Below are 18,038 nucleotides of genomic sequence, written 5' to 3' on the forward strand. Positions count from 1 at the left end.
TGATGAGTGTCTGCTTCAGTTTTGGCAGCATCCTACACCAACTGAACAAGTGTGACACCTTTGTTCAGTTGGAGAATTCAGGGTTGAATGCACGTTTGGCCAAACCGCAACGGAAGAGTGTGTGTATGGGGAATAGAATGGAGCGCGCCTGTTAGACCACAACAGGACATCAGAAATTTGTTCAGTAACAGTAAAATCTACATGAGTTTAACCACACCTCTCCTTTGTGTGTGCGCTTTGTGTGTGTGTAAGATGGAAAAACACAGAGAGAACACTCTGATGGGGGGATGGATGGGGGGGAGTCTTGTCTGTCACATGTATCTCGAAGTACCCTAGCTAACCATGGAGCCAGATTGTAATCATTCAGCTCTGACCTTAGCTATCCCCCCCAACCACACACACACACACACACAACTCAGCAATAGCAAAAAAAAAAACTTATTTATCTGAATCTGAGATCAGATATTGTTCTCCCTACATCGAGTTTAACGCAACAGCCAAAAAGACTCCCTGCTGGGCCGTGTTTAATTTTGGTACTTCCTCTAAACAGTTGACGCCAGCCTGCGCCGCACTTCGACTGCGCAAAATAGTAATAGAGGAGGAGAGTGGAAATGAACTCTGGTTATCATCTGTCTCTTTTGAATGCGTGCGCCCTAAAATCAGGTTGATCACGCTGCAGAATAGAACGATTTGAGTCACAGTTCTCGCTTCATTAGCTTAATTGGCTTGTGATTCTACTTTTGAAGTGCTAAAGGACTGGCCTGTGCCACTCATGATTAAAGTCATCCAGCATATAATTGACTGGACTGCAGCCATCTCCACAGGGTAGCAATACACAGATGTCTGAGTGACTGTCACCAAGATGAAGTCCGTGTCATCTTGACCAAAGTGTGTATTAATGTCTCTCCATTGCTCACTGTCTTTTTGATTCATCTGTACAGAAACAGTGATGTACTTCCTGCTGGGTTATTTACTAAAGTATGTGTATGTGTGCTGGGAGGGTGTGTGTTATGTGTGTGTGAGATCTCATTCATCTGTCTCCACATGCACCCACTCGATCTCACAAAGGGCCAGCCATGAGAATGAGAGAGCGGGAAAACTGAAGAGGCAGCTGCCTCTTTGCTAATGTGAGACTGACATTGGAACTAAGAGGGTCCAATACAAAACACACATGTGCATCCATATACGCCTGGCTCGTGCAGAAGCAACGTTTCTCACAGAGCCTCAAGTCATACGGCGCCTATAGCGTGAAACATTGCATACAGCAAAACATACAGTGACACGCAAAGTCTGCGCTAATATCAGGCATCACGCGTCGGCACACACATCAGCGGCAACAGTAACACAACACTATTTTTCTCGTTTTCTGTCAGGCGGCCTCATTTTCTCTCGCTGCTAGCGGTCGTTTACTCTTCAGATTGTTCAAATTGAGCTTTTGAGACTTTTCATTTCAAAACAACAAAAACCTCGCTCTCAAATTAAACAAAGATCAGCAGGGGAAATTGCCCAGGAAGACATCTGTGACTCATTTTCCCCTGGAGTATATGATTAGGAAATTCATTTATGTCTAACGTATAATTCCTGCCCGTCTTTCAAGTGGGAACGTCCACACAGTGCCCTGTGTTCTACCCCTAGGAAGAGGGAAGGAATGGAAGGGGGAAAAAGCAGTCTGTGGGATTGGGTTAGAAACAAAGACCATGTTGCTTGCAATAAGTCTCCACTTTCAATTTTTTAATGATGTTGCTAGGACTACCTTTCTTCTTTTTTTCTTTTTTTTTTGAGGGAGAAACTGGTGCTGTATGCTTGACCTTCCATGCTTAGAGGAATCCAGGTCTAGTGACAAGAGAAAGGCACGACTTTTGTCTAGAAGAGCCTCAGAACTGTGTTTAACTACGATTTACCCAATCCCTCTGTGGTCTCGCTACCCAAAATTAGATGTTTCGGTAAGATTCGCTGGCTGAAACGGGAACAATATAGCCTTCAGTGACGGTAGCAGAGTTTTAGGGTGAGGTCCATCACGGACAGCAGGAGTTTTGAGATTCATTAAACTTTTGACACAGGTTTAATAACATGTAAGTGCGCCTTCCTAGAAATACCAAAGGAGAACACTGGTGTATTAAATGTTTCTCTGCCTTTTTCCTGTGCTCTCTCTTAGGAAATGGATATGGGAACCACCGCAACTCGCCTGGTCTGCTGGTTTCTCCAGGTGGCATGAACAAGAACATGCAGACTAAGTCTCCCCCACCCATGAACCTGGGCATGAACAACCGCAAACCTGACCTACGTGTGCTCATCCCCCCTGGTGCCAAGAACAACATGCCGTCCATTGTGAGTAGCGGTTGCATCCCTCTCTCAACCTGCTTCCTTTCCTCATCCACTTTCCCTCCTGCATATCCTGCTACCTTTCTAGGGGTGGGGGGTGGGGGTATCCTGTCAGGTTTGGCTGTTATTGTTTATTTCCTTTCATGTCCTCTCTGCTGCTTTCATCCTATCGTATCAGACTTGGGTTGATGAGGTTATGCTTGTGATAAGTGTGACTTACGGTACACGTTTCTCTGATTAGTCTTGGCAGCTTGTTAAACCAAAGCCTTTCTTTAAAATGTACTTTTGGCCCAAGGCTGATATTCTGGCAGTTACGGTGTATCACTTCTGCTGTGTCTGTTTGTGTATGCTGATGCTTCTTCCAAAGGTCCCCCTTATTTCTTTTTCTTCCCTCCTATAAATGAGTGTGTTACGTTAGTAGAGTTACAATAGCTGTTAGCATCCTCTTTTCACATTAGCTCTGCTTCCGTTGGCTCAATTCCAATGCAGCTCCATCCCTAGATCCACGCCTAGCCACCACCACTTGTGTGTGCTCACCTACACTCACTAATTTGAATGTATTACCCTCCCCTTTCAATGCCATCAGTCTGAGGATGTCGATCTGCTATTGGTAAGTCAGACTGCAACTCAAAATCAGAGATTAAAAAAAAAAAAAAGAACAACCCTGAAACAGTCGAAACATTCTGAAGCTGTCGAGTTTTCCAGTAAAGAAAAAAACCTCTAAGAAGCATAATGATCCTAGAGCGATGCAGTCCCCTGATACTAACCTCTTGAATCCAGTTTTGCTTTGACTAAAGGGCTTATTACTGCAAGAAAAGCCATCCTGACTGCAGAGAAACTTTCACCTTTATTGCTGCTGACTCTGCTGAAGGCCTCAGTGTCGCCTCATGCGATGTTTTATGAGGGCACATGGTGCCATCCAGTGGTGTGCCAGAGTAAAAGCAACCTGGCCTTTTTATTTGTGTGTGTGCGTGTGTGTGTGTGTGTGTGTGTGTGTGTATCCATTCCTCCCTTTCTTCCTCATATTTTTTCACCTGCATGGAGAATTGTGTGTTGCACATGTGCAACTCACAGGACTGCTCAGAGTGTAGAAATGAAAGGCAACAAAAGAGTACACTTTCATGTTGCATCAAACCTCCATGATTTTCTGACAAACCCTCCCCTCTGCCTCACTAAAGTGCCTTTCCTTTGCCTTTGCTACCCCGCGTTGCCGTGGAAACCGGCGGTGTTACTATAGCGACAGTAGGCCCTCGGAAAAAGGGTGGTAAATGATAGGGTTGGCAGGGTTCAGCCTTGCCGCATGTCAAGTGATTAATTTCTCCAGAAGTTGGCATCACATTCATTCTTTCAGCATCTGTTGAGTGAAAGAAAGAAATGAAAGAAGGAAAAAAAAACTTTCTCGGTTTATTACTTTTTTTGTTTGTTTTGTCTGGAAGTAGATTTTATGTTCTCAAGCCTCTCCCATCTTCCCCTTTTTTCTCTCTGTCTTCTCTTCCTCTGCCACAGAACCAGAGAATAAACAACTCTCAGTCTGCTCAGTCACTGGCCACCCCAGTGGTATCAGTAGCAACTCCTACTCTACCAGGACAAGGCATGGGCGGTTACCCATCTGCCATTTCTACTTCTTATGGTACCGGTACGTTGCCCAGTGTGTCTGTAAACATAGAGTTATTTTGTGCAGTGTGTATAGTTTTGCATTACACGCAAAATGACCCATCAAATCCAAATTTATTTTTAAACTCTGTATTGTGTATACCAAGCTTTTCTTTTCTGTGTGCAAATGGGTGTTATACAGCAATCTAACAGCAGAGGGTGATATTGTCCCACCCAGTGACTTGAACACGTTCATGTCACAGCAGGATTTACCAGAGCTCCAACTTTGTCTTTTTTTCACTTCATTGAACAAACTATAATGTGAATCTTCCTCTTCTTTTTCATATGTGTTTGCACACAGAGTACTCCCTGAATAGCACAGACCTCTCCTCCCTGTCTGGCTTCAACAGTGGCAGCTCTCTACACCTTGGTTCAATGAGTGGGTGGCAACAGCAACACCTTCAGAACATGCAGCATTCAGCGCTGGGCCAGCTAGGGTGAGTGCACAGAGCTTACTCTGAGGTGTTGTTGGGAAGTGCATGAAGTAACACATGAATTACTCCCAGAGATTTTTTATTTTTTGAAATGCCACACTCATAAATCTACTTTACTGTTCTCAATCTTCACTTGCAAGATCGAACACAAGTGACACCTCACTTTTTTTTTTCACGAGTGTGTATGTATGCATGCTGGCATGTGTGTATGTGTGCGTGTTACGAGCTGACTTTTAAAATCACTTTGTTTCTTGCTCTGTAACTCTGTAACCCCTTTGCGTTTCCTTTCCTTCCAACAGAAATTGTTCTAGCTCTCACTTATGTCAGGGTTCAAATCTGTCCCTGCCCTCTGCTCAAAGCCTCCACATCAAGTCCGAACCTGTTTCTCCTCCTAGAGATCGCACCAGCAGCACACCGGGGGGCTACGGTGGCGGGGTGCCACCTCCCCAGAACCCCTCGTCCCGCCAGGACTCGGGACGCTCCCCTGTTGATAGCCTGAGCAGTTGTAGCAGCTCCCATGAGGGCAGCGACCGCGATGAGCACAGGAATGAGTTCCACTCACCTCTGGGACTGGCCCGGCCCGCCCTGGATGAGCGTGAGAGCCCCTCCATCAAACGGGTACGCCTGTCAGAAGGATGGGCGACATGATTGCACTGTCCACTCCTCTGCAGTGCCCCAAGTTGCCCCGAGCTCCCGACAATGCAGCATTACGATGCCCCACAGTCAGCTCCCTCTTCTTCCTCCTCGCACTCGATCTCATGAGTCACTCACCGCCCAACCCCATGGCCTCTCTCCTTTTTTCTCTTTATTGAAGGAAAGCAAAGGGACAACCCTTTCCAAAAATCTGTTTGTAATTTCTTTTCCTTATTTTTTGTTCCTTGTTTTGATTTTGCTGAGTGTGCGTGTGTGTGCGTGTTATACATATTGACATTATATAAAGCAGTTGGGTGTTGTAATGGGGGCTTGGGAGGGTAGTTGTTGTATGGGATGGGATCTGGGGGTATTTTTGTTGGGGAACTATGCATAAATTGTATTGTGGAAAAAAAAAAGAATCATGTATGCATATATCTTAACACGTGTAACACGTGTCTACAGATGTGCATATCAACAAATACAAAAAAAAGGTCAGGTACTCTGTTTCATAAAACGTACTTACAATTTGCCCCAGTGCTATATCAGTGAATAGAGACAAAAAAAACAACAAAAAAACAACAAAAAAAACAAGATGAGCGTGATTGTGTCCAGTGAAAAACACCTTAGCACTTGAGTTGGACAAACAATACATGTGTACAGTATCAGTTTCATTGCTATAGACCTTCTCTGCAGTTTTACCTTGCAAAAATGTGTGTTAACATTAGATGATGTCATGTTGCAGGTTCAACGTATTTATGTAAATAGCGGGTCAAAGGGGTAAAAGGGCCTGGGGTCAAAAGTCGCCAGACATTACAAGATTTATTTACTCACTAAATGAAAAAGCTATTATGCAACATTTGAAGGATTGTACAGGTAAACGAGAAAACCCGATGCTAGATGTGTGGAACCCTTGATCGTTTTCGTGCTCCCCTTAAAGAACGGAGTGAGGACCACTCTTTGATCTAAGAGCTATGTCGGCGTAATCAAGAAAATCTCTGGATCTAGTATTAACTATTCAGTATTGATAAACAAAAAAAAGAGAAAAAAACAATTGTACAATACACTTGCTTATATTTTCATATGAAAGGAATAAAATGCAAAGCATTTTTGTGGCTTTTTGTAGTTTCTATAAGCCAGAATGTGTTTTTTGATAGCTTTGCCAATAAGAGATGGATAGTTCACCCAGAGGGGAAATGACAGGGCTTCAAGCCCCAAGCCATGAAAAACAGACTGAGATCCAATGCTTTGCTGAACTGTTTAATCTTTGTAGAGGTTTGTTTTTAAACGTGTATTTCTTATTATATATAATAATGGTAATATTAAGAATCTTTTAAAAAAAATCTGTGAAATTAACATGCTTGTGTATAGCTTTCTAATATATAAATATATATAATAATGATTTTTTTTGTTGGTTTCTTAGTGAAGTTTCTATGTGCTGTTGCACATGTTGTCTGGTTTGTTTCATTTTAACTCTGAACAGGGCTGTTTGGGCGGGGTGTTTAGACTAACCTTAAAAACCAGCTGGAAAGCATTGCCAGGGTTGAAGCCTGAATGCTGAAAAACCTCATTTCTAGTGGAAAATGTCACGAGGCTGAATCTGGAGACCACACAGAAATAAATGTTGACACGTAATGTACACGATTGTCACACTGATGAGGAAATATGACAAAGCCGGAGTCTCCGAATACATTTTTATGCATCCGGATATTTCGTTAGGAGTCCAAATTATTATAATTTAATAATCGTAGTCATAAAACATAGATTTGACCTCATCGATTTTGAATACCACCTTCAATTTTCGACCCAGTCTACCTTGTGTTGGAGATGTCGCTCAGACGCAAACTGTAAAATCTTCCTTTGAATCGCATTAACGTAATGCGATTTATGCATCGTGATTAAGTACTCTTGTTTTCAAACCTAATTTAATTCTGTGTCGCTCCAGTCTCGAAAACAGGGTTCCACATCCTTTACCACACTGTCACAGACAGTTCAGCGTAAGACACAAAAAAGAACAAACTGATCATGCTGGTATGGGAGAAGCACAATTGTTTATTCTTGATGAATAGCTTTGATTTTCTCTTTTTTAAACAATGAGACTAGCCACATATCTCTCCGCCTCCCACACCCGTATCTGCTGTCACTTAAGTGTTATGATATTTCTATGTGCATATTTCATGCAGGATCACTAGGTTGTTACTGTATACAGTCTGTGTAGTCAAATGGGGCAGAGCCTCTATAACAGTGTTTTTCTTCTTCTTCTTTTTTTTAAACTTCAATAGAAAAAAAAAAGGTTGGGAAAAAAATAAACATGATGTTTCAGGCAGCATAAGTGTGGAGAAACCAAAGCCAGTGGCATTTCTGTGTTGTAAAGTCAGCTTTTATTTTCACATTCATATATGGGTTTTTTTTTTTTTTTTGTTCTTTTGGTTTTGCAAGCATTGAAACAAGATAATAAAAGATTCTGCTTAAATTCACAACTGTTTTCACATTTCACTTTCAGTTAGTTATTGTAGCTTTAGCCATCAAACTGCATTGTCCATAGGAATCGTATTAATTTCCCTGCTTTCTTCTTCATTTGTCTCCCTGTGCAGCGTATCGAAAAAGGTTACATGGGGGAAAAAAACAAAAAGGAAAGGAAAAACGCATTTTCTATTTACAATTTGTTACTTAACTCGGAATCATTCAGGCCCGTGTGAAAGCTGTACTTGTTTTTCACTTCATCAATCAACATTACACACTGCTTGCTCGCTGAATAAAATAATGCCAACATGTCCTGACAGTTAATTAGAGTGCTATAGTTTTGACAGTATTTTTAACCAAAGACATGGAGAAAGCTTGTCTTTATATCTTTGATGTTGTTTTTTCTTCTTCTTCTTTCTACGTTTGTTCAATTTGAAGCCAATTTTTTTCTTCATCTGTTGATCAGTTGTTCTTTGTCATTACTATATCAGACTAAATGTTGGTACCTCAAAATTGACCCAAGCAGTACCTCAGCTGATTTTTTGATAAGTCACTTAACGTGCAAAGGGGAGACCATTCACCTGTACAGCCATGTGTAATAACAATTGCTTAAGGTCCCAACATTCACATGCTACGGGATTCTTTGTTGCTCCTCTGTGTTTGTGGTTTATTTAAGTTGTACTCAAAAGCTGAAATTAAAAAAAAAAGAGTAATATGTTAAAATACTTAAAAAGTCAGTCTGTAGTATCAATGTAGCTTGTATAAACCTGATGATGGGGGCGGACGTTTGTAACTAAGGTTTTTTGGAATGCAGGAGCGGCTTTCAGCGGCATAAGCTGGCCTTTGTCGCCACTTGAGACTAAGATGGTATTAAATTAAAATCACATCTCTGTAACTCAAGGGACTTGATTCAGCTGTATGTAGTGAAAACGTATGGGGATGAAATAAAAGTCTCCTCTGCAGGAGGGAAAGGCTATTTGTATTTTGCAGAGATTTCAGTAAAGTTACTGGCTTTCTTAGTTATCCTGATGTGACTTGGTGTGATTTCATTGTGTTTGACTTGTTTCTACATGCATCCCATACAGCGATTGCTTTCATACCATGCAGACTCAAAAAACATATCAACACAAAGAGCTTCCATGAGGAAATGAAGGGACATGGTGCCATAGCAACTTCACTCGCAGATAATTTGTCATCCACATTTTTTTCAATAGATGCATTTTTATATTTATAATGACAAATAAATAATAATTGTAAAAAAGCAACAGCAACATTTATTTAATATTTTAAACAGTTTTTTTAACAGTTGGCCTCACAATTACAGTTACATCGTCTTTCTGAGTAGTAAATCAAACTACATTTAAACATGAGAGCACAGAGATCCTAAACAATGCAATCACAGTCGTATGCTCCACACCACAAGAAACAAGGTAAAGGTTTAGGCCTGCTCCTGTCCTACTCGATTTTTCTTCAATAAAAAAAAGTGGGAAAAAAGCAAAACAACTCAGAAGTCTGAATCAAAGAGAGAGTGGACAGCTTATTCTATAAAATACATGACAGTCTTTATTTTTTTCAGCTTTTCTTATAACAGTTATTTCGCAATGACTGACCCCCAAAATATAGCTTAACTTTATTGTAACAATTATTGGGTTGTGTTGTTATCAAAACGCAAAAAAGGAAGAAATTTTCCTGACTGTTCATGCATTTTTCTGCAGGCAGTACAGGTCTGTATAGCTTACCTGAAAGAATCACTTTTTTCGAATGGAAATGTAATAACATTAGTGAATACCCATATAGACAGGCACACACAGAAAGAGAGAAAAAACAAACGAATTACAGTTTTACAAAAATAAAAAATAAATCCATCGCGAGATTTCGAACATTTTGTAATGCCAAAGAAATCCTTTTGATAGCGTTTTTCTTTTCATTTTTTTCTTCTATATAAATCTCTCTTTTTTTAGATATATATAATATATGTCTACCGTCTATATTTTCTAAAGGCCCCTTTTCTATCTTTTCTTGTTAGTCTGAAGTCATTGTTCCTTGAAGTTATCGCTTCTTAACGTTAGCGTTATTTATTTATTTACTTACTACATGCAGAAAAATTGTGAATCGATATGAATAAATATATTTTCCAGGAAGAGAAACGTTGCAGTGGGTTGCTGTGAACATAGGCCTGCCTGTAGGATGGTTTCAGAATTATCGAGAAACTAATTGCAATTAGGTTTCGTTTGCTTTTCTACCGTTTTGTAGTCTACAATTTGGCCGTCGTTTCTTTTGCTGAGAAATATGTTTTTGTTTTTTTCTTTAATAGGTAACAAGAAATGATACATAAACTTGTCACACGTCATCTATTAATTGCACGTATTTAAAGATGGCAAATCGAAGAAACAGATTCAACACGTTTTGGATATTATTTTATTTCACAAGTAATTGCTACATCAGCAACATGTCTACATGCATCACTTTAAATATGCTTTAAACAATTGTTCACGATCTAAAAGTAACGGAGTTACTCTTTTAAGATCATATATAACAATGAGGCTAATGCTTCGATGTATTCTACTGACTTCTTCACTTGTGCAGACTGGAGCAGGAGTGTGCAGATGCCGGCAAGTAACAGTTTTAATGTTTACAGCATCTTTATTGACACTGTTTCCTAAACGGTCTAAATGTTCACATTTTCTTTCGCCATTACATTAATACCAGACACACTGAAGTGATTTTGAAGAGTTTTCTACCAGTAACGTGTGAAAGAAGGTTTGTAAGGTCACTGCAGACCAAACATAATGAATTATCTATCAAAAATAATATACTGTGACAACAGGTTTCACAGTTTTCAAACTGATGCAATAAACCTGAATCTGCAAACGGGCTGCCACTTTTTTGATAAAAAACTATAGAAATGAAAAAAGGAAAAAAAAAACGAATTGTAAAAAAATCAGCGCCTTCAGGGTGAATAAATTAAAATAAATAAATTAAAATCAAGACAGCACTTGTACATTTACAGGGTGGGGAAAACAATATCTAAAATACATTCTTAGCTTAAAGCCCAGTTAGGGCTTCAGTTGCTGCTTTTGTAACATTAAAATGAAAGAGTTCTGAGGCATGTGTGTTTCCAGCATCAGGCTTATTTTAAGATCATGAATGTACATTAAATTGCACGCATGACGTTGGATTGCGCAAGTTCAGTGTGGCGTTGGTAGGAACAGATACTCGTTCACCCTTGTAGGCTGCACACTCGTTCACCGTGAGTACTCAAACTAGAAATCACCACTAGATGTCACCGTTTAGCTGTTTAGTCGATGCCCTCACAACCTGGATCTTCCTCGCCGTCTTTCTCCAAAAGAAGCTGTAGACCAGACCCTGAATGGTCCCGTGTACTCCACCAGCTGCTTCATCCATTTTTCTTTGAGGTAAGTGTAAATACATAATACACTATTTATTATCATTTAATTCTAACAATTACTGCTTAATATCCGATTGTGAAAACAATGATAATGTGTACTCTGTTGCAAAGAAAAGAAAAAAAACCCCAACAACTGTGACATAATAATAATAATAATAATAATAATAATAATAATAATAATAATACAGTTTTTCTTATTACTATAAGAGAAAAAAAGTTTTTATTTTTGAACACAGCTGCAAGAGAGACCTCGCACTTTTACAGTTTCAGGTATTCAGTTTAAAAAAAGCTTGGCTGGTTCTTTACCTTGGAGGTGTTTCATTACGCCAGTTTCTGAATACCGTTTTCATGTGCCAGACAAAGCGCCCCGGGTCCTCTTACAAACTGCATCGTAGGCTGACGTCTACCCTGGCCTCAAATTGGAAAATAGGCAATATTTTTTATTTTATTTTGTTTATTTATTTATTTTTGTCTTTTCGAAGATCAGTTAATGTTATCTGATCCAAACTGGTTTCGCTCATTGATTTGCTCCCTTTTAAACGAGGATTAAATTCAGCATGTTGAGAACCGAATCACTGCTTCATCTCTCAATAATATTTTTTTTATTCCTAAAAACGACATGCCTTTCGATTTTCTGTGCCCCTACTTGAAATCACATTGTCTCATTTGCTGGGGATCTGTTGTCCTGATAAGACCCGAGATAAAGGCTGTATTATCCACGCAAACAAGTGATTTTACCATGAGGAACAGTGGGAATCCACCATGAAGGTGTCTCTTCTATATACAATTCAAATGAGGATGACGGAACAGCGAATTGATCTCCTCCCCAACTCCGATTACAGAACTGGAAAGTGTAAATGTAAGTTCGTGCCCAGAAACGTAGTGGTCTCCCAATTAAAACGTATAACATCATAAGCTCTTTCTTTTGCTTTGTCGAATTGCGCAGATCCATTTCTTTTTTTCTTTTTCCGTTTTGGTTACACTAAAAGGATAACAAGTAAAATAATAAAAGGTTACATTTGTTTAAAAAAAGAGAAAGCCTCCTTTCCAGACCCTTTAGTATAAAAACCTTTCTTCACATCGTCATCATTAAATCACAAAATAACTATTACCGCAAGAATCGTTCATTTTGTTCAAGCTATAGCACCAGAGTGAACACTAAACATTCTTAAAATTGACCACTAATCAATATGCTCAGTTATTTATCATTTCCAACGATAAAGGCCTACGCGTTACATTTTGTTTTTTGGTGATGGTGATGAATACGTGTGTGATGCAACAAAGGATGATGAATGGATTCCCAAATATTCTAATATTTTTTTTATAACAAGTAATGTTGGGCTGCTTTCTAGTTAGAAGCCACGCATAGGTGTGGTGACGGACTCTTGTGGCTTTGAATATCTTTACGTGAGCCAGCCTGACCATTGGTGTTGAGTCACGAGCAATTTAAGAATAAGGTTCAATGACAAGGGGAGTAGCCATAGGGGCTGCATCTGCTGTGGCTGCTAGAAGAAAGTTTGACCTCCCGGAAAACGTCCTAGCAACTTGATCGAAAAGTGACCTATAACCAAACACAAATTAACAGCAGCAGCAGCAGCAGCAACAGCAGCGCTGGATTATGATAACTTGGAGGTAAGTGGTCAGATTTTTCATTTAAGACCCGTGCGGAAACACAATGAATCATAAAAAGAGGGAAGGGGAGGAGAAAAAAAGGTGAAAACTGCCATGTTTTAACGCATTTCTACTTGGTTTCATATAAACATGTGATCATGTTTGTGGATATTTTTCTCCAAGAGCACTTGCATTCGCGCTCTCGTCCCTGGCGTCAGCTCTGTGCGCGTGCACGGACACTAAGGAGACAGGCTGAGCAATTGCAACCTAAATGTCAGCGCTGCGTCACTGTGTTTTTTTCCCCCTCACAAACGGGACAGCAGACTTTTTAGTTATTACTTTTCGACACTGTCAGTTTCTTGCTCTGAGACAGTCGTATCAGTATCACCTCTATGCTATCACCTATGCTGAGTGCCCATTGTTTGCCCACCAGAGAGCTCTTTGTTCATGCATGGTGCATTTACGTATTCAAAAGACATCGCCGATTTACATTAAGATCCAGTGTATTATTTAATTCTTAAGCACACAGTGACGTCGCTATCTTCGCTGTCGGCTTAATATAAGCCAGCATTAGTCAAATAATTTGATTACTGCATTTGAAAAATAAAGGAAATCATCGCTACGAAGGTGCACAGGAGCTCTGCACAGATCTAAACGGTCAAAACATGAGGAAATGCGTCGCAATAAACAGCAAGCAAGAAGTGTGTAATGCAAATCTACCCTCTGAATATGCATCAATATTAAAAATAATACGCACACCAGAGCCAACGGCGTCGGAGAATTGAGAATGGCGGAGCGGGTCGTCTCATTACGCATGGGCGGTTTTCCACGCAGGAGCCTGGGTTCTCCTTCTCTTCATGTTTCCCTTTAATTCTGTCTTGCTCACATTAGGGAAGCTTCTTTGGAAGACAAAACAAAGCTATGTTGGCTTTCAATACGGCAACGCACCAAGAACAGGCTGAGGGGAAATACTCCGACTGCGGCCGGGCGGACTATGTAGTAAGAGGGATTTGCATATTTTGATGCGCTAATTGCCTTGATGTATTTAAATATGGCTGCACGTAGCTGATATGCTTGTCTACGTCATTGAACGTGCCCTCGCTGTTAAACTAAAACGTGAATCCGGTTGAATCTAATGGATACGCCTGCAATTAGGCAAGGGATGGGGCTGGGGTAAGGGGGGTAAATGAGAGAGGATGCCTGGAGCCCCCCCCCCCCCCCAACCTTTTTTTCCTTTTTTTTTTCCTTTTTTTTTTTTTTTTTTTTGCATTTTCCCTGTTTCGGTCACATGATGATTTGCTAAAAGAAATGAAAAATAGGCTACGTGGAAATTGTGGCCGGTGGAAATAACAGAGCGGGAAGCCCGAGGCGTTTGCCTGGAAGAAATGGTGTTCTGGCAGGAGGAAAGCCTTTTAACTAGTTTTACTGGGAAATATCGAACAGTATAATATATCCCCCCCACCCACCCCCAAAAAAGAAAAAAGTACGTCTTCACCGAGAGAATTATATAAAGACACTGGCTACTTGTAGGTTACTGACAAGTGGGTCACTTCATTCTAACTTTTTTTTTGTGGTGTAAAAAAAAATCTCATCTTTCTTTTCTTTTCACTCTCTCTCCAAGCTGTGTATACGTGCGGATGTGTGTGTGTGTCCAATTTGGGAGGGGCGGTGTGTGTGTTATGAGATTAGCCTACCTCTTATTAGGCAACTGGGACCAAGGTGGATTTATAAGTCTTAGTATGGGCCTGTGCTGTACACCGAGATTGAATCAAAAGATTCTGAGTGAAGTTTAAAAGTGTGTTTCTCCCCTTTCTTTTCATTATTGACCCCATTCTAGACTTAGTTTGGGAATTGCATGTAGCAAATCATTTCCCCTCTGTCTGGAAACCGGTAAATGCGTTCCGTTTGTCAAAGCGTGTTAGCGAAGCGCCTGCAGCAAATTCATTACCACCCAACTGCGAGGCTCACTTCGCAACCTGGTCAGGCAAGAGGAGGGAGTTGTCCACGCCAAACCGCGAACAATGCTGCCTTAGTTCGTGCGTGCAACAAAAGAACCGAGGGAACTTGTTTGAATTTCAGAGCACGTCCTCTGCTCACACAGAAGGATGGACTTTACCCCCCCAAACCCACAACCCCTCCTCATCATCATCATCATCACCCCCTCCCTCCTCATCCGAACCCACCATCAACAGGGGGAGAAAAAAACTTGCACACTCTGAGAAGCTCAACTGTGCATGCACTTTTTTTTTTATTTGGTGCTTGTAGACGTTATGGGAAAGTTGTGTCTCTCCCTCTCCCCATCCCTCCCTCTTTCTCCTTCTCTTCGTCTGTCATGTGCGTGGGATGCTCATGCTTTGCACAGAGCAGCTGTAGCACGCCGAATACAGGCTAGAGTGTTAGCGGCAATTTTAAAGTCCCCCCCCTCCCCTCCCTTCCGCCCCCCCACCCACCAAATAATACGGCTGGGATATTTGAAGGGAACATACACCATATCACGGTACACTCGGACCCCGTTGTTCTTCACCGGGTTGGGACGGCTTCTGGTCTGATTGTGACTCGCCATTAGGAAGTAAGTGCAACTTGTGTGTCTGATTTAAAGATTTCCTTGTGCGCAAAAGTTGAATCTAGACTATCGTTTAAAAACATGCGCTGCTGTTTTCTTAAAATACGTCGCTGAATGATGTCTCGCAATTGCGTTACACTTTCAGGAAAGAAATGTGAAGTTTGTGGCTTTTAACCTTTTTTGCACAGTTTGGAAATAAGACACTGATTGGCAGCCTTTAGATGCATTCAGATCCTAAGTTAGGCTTTATTCTCACAAAGAATAGTTTAATGCTATTAACTTTAAGAGCGTCTTCACTCTTTCATTTCAGCCTTCTGCAATTAAGTCATCTTTAAAGATTGTCAGCAGTCTTACTAGAGTAAAGGGTGCGTCAGAGATAATCTTCTTTCGTCCTCTCTGGTTATGAAAAACAGCCGAGCATAAAAAGAAGTGCTGTCCAAAATTTGACATTATTATTACACCCACATAAGGCATACTTCAGCGCCAATGAATCCACCGTGTTTGGACCTGAAATGTCTTGGTACAAAAGACACAAAAAACACAAAAAAGTTTGACTTTACTCTGAATGAATAACGTCACCAAAATCGTCACACACCGTCTTAAAAACAAAGCGTTCGTTGTACAGTTTTACTTATGTAGGTGTTATTAGCATGAATGCGTCGTATGTTCGAATAAAGCTAATACTGCAAAGAGAACTGCACCCTTCTGAAATGTTTGGCTTCTCGGCATTGTGTCTTTAACTTTCGCGGAAATGCAGCTTCTTGTAATTGCACAAGGATCAGCAGGTCTTACCTCTGAAAAACGGTGAGCTGTAATGAGAGCGTGGTCTCTGTGTGGAGGCCCATTCTGAACCCCTCTTTACCTTAATCAGGTGTGCTTTATATCGAAAACCGCAATGATATGCAGTTAGTCACCCAACAGATCAACAGAAGGACAGGATGATTTTTGGATGTGGTGAAGCTTACGGTGCATTAAAAGAAATAAAGACATTAACAATGTGTGCGTAAATTATATAATTTGGGGGCATTTTCCATTGTGCGAAGATCGCATTTGGGCAAATTCGGATATATCACGTTGCGAGTGGAATATGTTGTTTGGAAATGGACAGCTGAGATTCGCAAATATGAATTTACTAGATGTGACTGTGAACGTTTGAAGGAGTAAAGTGTGTAGAGTAATCCCCCATTGAAATGCACAGGCCCTGTGACTCATATTTGCTCATTAAAACACCTCTGCTTTGCCCCTCCCATCCACGAAATGAGAGTACACTTGAGGGCCAGGTCTAAAACTGTAGCAAGTGAATGGAACACCTGAAGAAGAGGAGAAAAAAAAGTTAATGTGCCATTGACAAATAACTGGATGTTAATTTATCACCGATATGCACGCATGAACCGACTCAGCCAAGGTGTGAGATTGACCTTTTTAATTTTATTTTATTGTGAGCTGAGAGCCTTTCGCAGTTCGAACAGAATCAAAGTTCTGCACAGGATACAAGAAATGCACTCGATAACCTGCAGCTGCATGCTCCTGCGCATGATCCATCACATGTTCCATGTGCGTGTTATTGTTGACACACTTACAGAGCCCCTATATTTTTGACCTATTTGTGCCGAGCTATCAGTTAACTACTTGCATTTCTACGGAAAAAGTGAGCGGGTTAACATCCTCGCGGAAAAGCGCTGGGGTCTCATTCCGCGGGAGGCGACACCGGCAGCCTACCTGAATGCCATTGTAGTCTGCCCATCTGATTGCGACGATGGCAAAAAGACAAAAACAACAACACACAAGCGGCTATTAAGGATTTCGACGCAAAGATCGAGCACGTGAGAGCAATTTGACTCCTGTTGTACAGATGTGTCTCGTGTGAGGAGCAGAGCAGTGAGCAAACGGGTACCGTGTTATTGCGAATAGAAAAATACAGCCTAGACAGGAAGACGCTGGCGCTCAAGCAGCGCAGCGATGCTCTCCTCACAAAGTTGTTTCGTTTTTATTGTTTAATAGCTGCAATTTCTGCTCGAGTCTCCCACTAAAAGCAGTAGTATCGCTCTCATTCTGTGTAAAAAAAAAAACCCCACATATGGTTCCCTCTGCGATCCATTTTCATCCCTGTGTGAGAGAGGGTGTGCAGACTGCTCGCTGCAAGGCGGACTTACTCCAACGCGCTCTGTGTAATGGATGAAGATTGAGCATTGATATGAGGCTGCATTTGCGATTTTTTTATGACATCACCGGAGTTACTTTGTCGTGGTCTGAGGCCTTTGACCTCACTGGGGTTGGTCCATATTTTGGCCACCCCCAGCCCCTTATCCTTTGGGGATGGCCCTTATCCCCCCCTTTTCAGACTGATCGACCATGCAAGCCTGCAGAACGGACCCTTTGGCTCATAGTCATCGGTTTTTATCTTTCCTTAAGTACACATTGGATGCGAGCGGACAACTTGACACTCTGGCCAAAAAAGAAAGAAAGAAAAAAAAAACAAGCACCTGTCTTCATAATCCGAAACATTTGCGTCGTAATTCCCTCTGCTGTTATTGCACTTTCCACAGGAAACAGGATTTCCCACCTTCTCTGCCGCGTTTCTTCTCCACTGGCCTCGCAGGATATCTATTGCCACTGCCACAACGACTTAATAGAGGCGAAAGAGCCTTTTGTGGGATTGAAGCTATTTGCATTGCAAATGATGGCCCCTGTGCAAGGATGACTACACCTTACCGCGATTTTGAAGGCCCTCTTCAGCTCAGTAATACTGGTTAATGTCAAGTGAATATGACATTAACACTGGGAATATATATCTTTTTTTTTCTTTTACACCAGGTGTCTAACAGTTCGGGCTGTACTATGGTCCCCTCAACGACAAAAATAAGGGAATATAAGGGATATAATGCACAATGTGACTTGAAGCAGGAAACTGATGACTTTTTTCCCCACCGCTATGTATATTTGAGTTCTGAGA

The 18,038-nt window shown here is 41.1% G+C and overlaps 1 protein-coding gene and 1 long non-coding RNA gene across 10 annotated transcripts in view; both read left to right on the forward strand.

Moving 5' to 3' along the window:
* The window catches only part of mef2cb (myocyte enhancer factor 2cb), a 68,878-nt gene extending 60,344 nt beyond the window's left edge, over positions 1-8,534 (forward strand). For 6 of the 9 annotated variants that reach the window (XM_085294129.1, XM_085294130.1, XM_085294134.1 and 3 more), the window contains 5 exons: positions 2,156-2,328; positions 2,909-2,932; positions 3,829-3,958; positions 4,277-4,412; positions 4,709-8,534. In XM_085294129.1, the coding sequence (XP_085150255.1) occupies positions 2,156-2,328; positions 2,909-2,932; positions 3,829-3,958; positions 4,277-4,412; positions 4,709-5,057 (812 nt within the window). In that variant the 3' untranslated portion in view covers positions 5,058-8,534. The remainder of the gene's footprint in view (positions 1-2,155; positions 2,329-2,908; positions 2,933-3,828; positions 3,959-4,276; positions 4,413-4,708) is intronic. The other 3 variants (XM_085294136.1, XM_085294133.1, XM_085294135.1) reach the window with 1 other exon arrangement.
* Positions 8,535-14,764: 6,230 nt separating this feature from the next.
* LOC146562412 (uncharacterized) overlaps positions 14,765-18,038 on the forward strand; it is a 39,348-nt gene continuing 36,074 nt past the window's right edge. Inside the window, exon 1 of the long non-coding RNA XR_014894644.1 lies at positions 14,765-15,091. This is a non-coding gene — a long non-coding RNA (uncharacterized LOC146562412). The remainder of the gene's footprint in view (positions 15,092-18,038) is intronic.

This window comes from Mchenga conophoros, linkage group LG12 (assembly GCF_057382185.1).
Source record: "Mchenga conophoros isolate Kocher_MC1m ecotype Shallow Benthic linkage group LG12, M_conophoros_male_GT1.1, whole genome shotgun sequence".
NCBI classification, from domain to species: Eukaryota; Metazoa; Chordata; class Actinopteri; order Cichliformes; family Cichlidae; genus Mchenga; species Mchenga conophoros.